Genomic DNA, 6,065 nt, shown 5'->3' with positions numbered 1-6,065 from the left:
TTTACAATGTACAGTGTACAACAGTTTTGTACTTTTTATTGTACTGTTTACTCACCAAAATTAACTGCATGTTACATGTACATGTATGTTTATAGAAAATGTTTATTATACAATTTGATGAATTAATCATGAATCTTAGATCCACAAGCATTTTTTAAAACATTTTTTTTTGTGGTGGTTGTAATACCAAATAAATTTATCCTAAATCTCAGTCATTTAGTATTCAAAATATCCCTATTAGGAAGTATAGAAAACATAAACACCTCCAGACTTACGAAGAAAATGTGTAGATAAGTTGTTTTACTTGATTTCAAGAATTCCCTTCAAAGGTTCCCAGATCTTGTAATAAATTATCATTTCAATATTTAATGATACAATTTCCATAATCTACAGTGATGCTAGAAAGTTAGTGAACCCCATTAGAAAATGCACTCCTTCATGAGAAGTGTTTAACATAAACAATGCTACAATGTCCGATGAGCCCAGAGAAACTAACTATATTGAATAAATATTTTATCACCTGACTTCACAATATCTTAAAGATGACAGAATTTGAACACTATTAAATATGTTCATTTTCTGGAGGGATTAACTAACTTTTTAGCACCACTGTAAAGCATATTACTAGGGTGACAGACTGTGGTCTCAAATTGTAGGGAAAATCTTTGTAAAAAAAAGAGACTTAGAGTCAAATTGTGTTTCTCATGTAAAAAACGATGCCACTGTGATGTCAGAGAAGGGCAGTTAAGCTTTTTTTTTACTCTCCTGAACATCTCTTTTGAGACAAGTTCTGAGAGAATTGTTCAGAATTTTGAAGGAAAATTTATAGCTCAACATGCAATAAATATCAAATTAAAAAAAAGAGAGTTTTATTTACATTAGATTAATGATGTTTACAAAGCACCCAAAAGAAATGGATATCAAAGTGGGAACAAAAATCAGAATCGAAATAATTCTCAGTTAAGACTGTTTTGGACAATTACATGTAAATAGAAGTAATATAACAAGCGATAACTAATAAACTAAAGTATTCTAAAATACAAAATATAGTTAAAATACAGGAGCCTTTCTATTTGATTCTACAAAATTATAAATACAAGGACGTTCAATTTAGATTGCATAAAACAATTTGCCCTTCCTTATCTTGTTGCTTTTTAACATTTCAACATAAGGAAAAAAATATGAATGAAAAGCAAAGTGCCTGTATAAACCTAATTCCATGAAGGTCTAACACTGTACTTTATTCACATTTAATTAAAAAATTGGGGGGGGGGGGGTAATTTAATCTTGAATTCTTACAAAATTCAAGACAAAATGTTGAATTGTTATCAATACAGACATTTAATTTGAACCAAAATTTCAATATCAGACATCTTACATGCTCTTTCTTGAGAGATATTTCATACCAATTTTATGAACAGGCACTCTCTAACAATTTTATCATCACACAAATTTAATAATATACTTTCATATTATCGCAAAAGGGCCCGATTTCATAAAGACTTGTTATAATAACAAATGCACAATTTATACAACAAAATTTACTATCAGCCAATCAGATTGAATGATTTCAATAGCTTTTAACTGTTATTCCAAATTTGTTATTATAAAAGGTTTTATGAAACAGGACCCGATGAGGGCACCCCCATGGTAACACCGAAAGCTTTGATCCGTTTCGTCAATTTCATTGGACTATAATCCTCGCTTCACTACACATCCCTACAGAGATTGACAAAGAGTTTCTGCTGTCTGTAAAGGGGACCAATGCCCCAGATTCATTGATTTTTGCTCTTCACATATTTTTCATTAAAAATATAGGTCTATGAATGATTGAAGTTTTGAAAATAATCAAGAACTAGAAATCAACATCACCTTGATGCAATTTCATAGCAAAGTAAGAATCAAAGTAAAATTGAATCAGCACCCCGGTTTTTAGGGGAATGAATTAAGCCTATGGGGCATCAGTCCCTCCGACAAAGTGCAAATTTGCTAGCTGTCTAGGTAGGAAAACGAAGTTAAAAGATGTTTAAAAACCCCAGACAGATTTCAGCGGTCTACCTCGACTCTCTCCGGAGAGGTCAGTTTCCCTGGATGAAAACTCCACGACCGAGCGACCACAAAACAAAACACACAATAGAGGAAAGTCATTTTACAAACAACATTCAAGAATATAAACCCTAAAACCTACAATGACACTATTGGAATTTTTCAGTGACTTATTTGTAAGAGTCAGTTTTGAACACCTACCGGATATTGCAAATAATATTCTATATAAAACATGGTAAACCAGTTATGAAGACATGACCTAAAAGCTGTAAATTACACATCTTTTATACTATTGTACGTATCAGTAAATTAAGCTGGGAATTATCATTAGACACCATGTAATCCAATGTGACAAAGTAAATCAAGTTTGATAACCGTAAATCTTGACTGGTTTCAAGTGGTCATGATCGGTTCCGATTTGCTACCATACAAAAATATCAACTTGACAAGGGTACCAATCAGAAACAGTTGCAACAAGTTGAAACCAGTTAAGACATACAATAATCAAATTTTAAACTCACTATTGCATACATCTTGGTCAAGTGCCTGGTTAGTGGATACTAACGATTCCATTCACTCATTATTGTATTCAACAGTTTAGTATGTGTTTTGGTTCGACAAACGGCATGAATTTTCCTTCTAATACAACAAACATGATATACAAGGTGCCTCATCATTACAAACTGCATGAAACAAGTGAATGAAATCAGTTTTAACCCAAGGAATTCACCAAGATGTACAAGAAAATAGCATCAAGTTGAAGAAATTAGTTTGTTGTCTCACGATGGATCAAACATTTGCGAGTGTTTAAACATCTTTTTACTCTGTGAGTCAACCGATTAATTTCTTCAACTTCATCCATCGCCACGATGAACCTCTTCCACATCACGAAAATAGCAATTCATTAATTTTTTTTCTGTTGTGTTAATATACAGAAATTTGTTGATACTCCATGACCTCTCTGTGAAAAAATCACGAGCTTGAAAGATTAGAAAACATGAAAACTTATTCATATAAAAAAGTAAAATATACTGTGTATACGATATAAAGAGTTCTACAAAGGTCTTCCCATGTAAGATGAGGTACTTCTCCCCTCCGAACATAAAGGGGTCAAGAAGAGCTTAAAATATAACTCCTCTTGGTAAGCGGGATGAAAACAAATGCCAGTTCTTTTGCTGACAAAAGTCCAAGCTGGCCTAAGCTGAGGGCAGCAGCAGCAGGAAAAAGTCCGGTAATAGATCAAAATTCTTGAGAATGTCTCCACACTTGGCTTGTCATGACACAAAGCAGGTCTCCAGAGTAGTCTGTCCCTCAGAGGCCCCTCTTCTCTAAGATTCCTGCTTGGACGGCGCATCAAAGTCACCAACCAATTCTATGAACAGAAGAAAAAATGGACAACCAAATTGAATATCTTTTGCAAGGTTATACCTACACAAAATATCTAATTAAAAAATGCAGATAATATAAGCGAATTAACCATTTTCTCAAAATTTCAGGAGGCCCTTCAATATACACTTTTTTAAATTTAAATTGATCCCTTTCACTGAAAAAATTATAACACACTGTATTCTTCTTCCTCACATTATTTTTCTACCTCACTACAAACACAAATATTGTTAAGACTGTTTTATTCAATGAGAATCATATCCACCGCAAATACGAATGTTTTTGATCTACTTTAGAACAAAAATAAGATTCCAAAACACGATACTTGCAAAATTTCAAAAAGGCTGCTACACAGGCCAGACTGTGTTGTTTTGTACGGAGATGGATAGATATTGTACTACGCCAGTTTAGTTTGTTTTGCGCGAGCAAATGGGTGGTTGACTGTCAAACACTTGTAACGTTGCACGCTTACTGTCCATAATGTACCGTTGCACGGTCAGGAACAAGGTGACATTACTATAAAATTTAGGATTCAATGCACTGCACTTAATAAATGCAGGTACAATACATTACGATTTACTGGCTAAATGCGCATTGCTACTGCAGATCAGATGCGAGTTTGAGGGATTTTGCTTTCAATAACTCATTCTTATTTTCATAGATTAACATTGGAAAATTTATTGTTCATATTTTCCCTAATTTCCCAAGCGTTGTACAACACGAATAGCAAATATTCTCATTTGTGCGATGGTGCAACATTTCACCTACGGTGAAAGAAAGACACTTAATTCAACTTGGCTACACCTTGTTGAATAGAGCATCTTTCGTTCACCTTACGCGAAATCTCGCACCATCGCACTCATGCCTATACGCTATTTGTATGATATTTACCTGGTACGTCCTCTTCTTCTTCATCAATAGTATCAGGTTTATCTGCCTTGCCACCCGTCTCTTCAATAGGCATACCATCACCAGGCTTTCCAAAACTTGAACCATCCATGCCCTGTATAGATGGACATTTTTTTTAGAATCAGTCACAGTGGCATTTTATAACTGAAATATTAGAGTGTACTCTAAATCTACTTCAAATTTGAGATATCAGTAGTAGTGATTCCAGTGATAACCTGCTTCATGAAACAGGGTCTGTGTTGGGTTCATGACATTTGCTCTGGCGGCAACTGCACCGATGGAAAATCTGCGACATTTAAGCCAAACTTAAAAAATAAACCTCCAAAACTTAATAAACCTTAATCCTTATCTTCATATCATTCTAAACCAAAAACTCCATTACATTCCTGACTTCACCCCTATGTCCTCTAAGATATCAAGACCAGGGAAAATGTCGAAGGAGCAAATATCGAGTGACCCTTTGTTGACCCAATAAATTGGGCTTACCAATTGATTTGTAATACGGACAGTGACCAATCAAAATTAAGAATTTCAATAGCGGGTAAGTTGCCAAATTTATGTGATTGAAGTTCAAAGAGATAGGATTTTACCAAATTGATTTCATAATTCCAGAAGCTTATAACAATGACCTGTAAGTTGCTATTGATGAAATAATTTGAGGACCATGGAAGATATTGGACTTTGAAATTAATTCATGGTACTGACGGTGACCAATCAAAAATTTCATAATTTCAGTAGCTTTTAACATTAACTTGCATAGTTGCTACTGATAATGAAAATGATTTGAGGTGCATGCTGACTGGAGAAAAGATTGGACTTACCAATTGATTCATGATACTAGGAAGCATATCTGTAAGCTGCTTGTTCTCTGCATGCCCACTGATTGCAAATGTGTTGGCTGCTAATGATGCCTGTACTTTTGGGTTGTTGAAATGAATCACAGTGCCGTCATCTTTGATCATATTAACCTGTTGGGGAAGATTTGAAAAAGAGCATCTGGAGGAATAACAGAATATTGTAGCCAGTTTCATGAATGCATTATTATCCATCAACTATCTTTCCAAATGGCATCACTTGAGGATTTTGCTCAAACTTTTAGAGCTTGTCTGAAGTAGTAGTCTGGAGCCTTGGTCAAGATTAAATGTGAATTATATGGGTACTGCCCTCTGATTTTATTTTCAACTGTCTTTTCTTTATGAGAATTTGCAATTTGGTAATAGGCTAGCTCCCTCACGAGGTAATGTTTTTGAAAAAAAAAAATTTGCAAAGTGTTTTTAATCATTACCCTTCATAACATAATTTTCAAAATTCTTTAATAACGGCTTTTCGTAGTCAACTTCAAGTGTGCTGAAATACATAAAGACAAAAATAATTTTTCATGAAGGCCTAATACTTTCCTTTTTTGTTGAGGGGGAAGGGGGGGGGGAGCATATTAAACTTGAAATTAAATGAACATATACTTACCTCTTCAATACCGGGTATATTATTTACAGCTAATTTCTTTAATGATCCTTGTAATTTCTTGTCATCTGTTGTTGTGGATTTGTGGATGACTTTCTTTTTTCTCCTAGCGCTACCTTTGCCACCTATTCTGACTTCCTTTTGGAGCTTTGACAACTTATCAGCATTCATCTTGACTAAATGTGGTGAAGAACTGAAGCTCCTAAATTTGCCAACTCCTTGTATCTATTTTGCAGAATATTGGAAAGAAAAAAAAAGTGATT

General features: G+C 34.2%; 1 protein-coding gene across 1 annotated transcript; it reads right to left on the bottom strand.

The window, feature by feature from the left end:
• On the bottom strand, positions 1 to 6,065 carry LOC121423703 (transcription factor BTF3 homolog 4-like). Its single transcript, XM_041619133.1, has 4 exons — positions 5,806 to 6,065; positions 5,163 to 5,309; positions 4,324 to 4,435; positions 1 to 3,418 (listed from the first exon to the last, which is right to left on the bottom strand). Exons 1-4 carry the CDS (start codon positions 5,971 to 5,973, stop codon positions 3,375 to 3,377), a joined length of 471 nt encoding a protein of 156 aa, XP_041475067.1. The 5' UTR covers positions 5,974 to 6,065; the 3' UTR covers positions 1 to 3,374.

This window comes from Lytechinus variegatus, chromosome 11, assembly GCF_018143015.1.
Source record: "Lytechinus variegatus isolate NC3 chromosome 11, Lvar_3.0, whole genome shotgun sequence".
In the NCBI taxonomy this organism is placed as follows: Eukaryota; Metazoa; Echinodermata; class Echinoidea; order Temnopleuroida; family Toxopneustidae; genus Lytechinus; species Lytechinus variegatus.
Note: the sequence above shows the minus strand (reverse complement) of the source record. Positions and strands in the feature narration are given on the sequence as shown.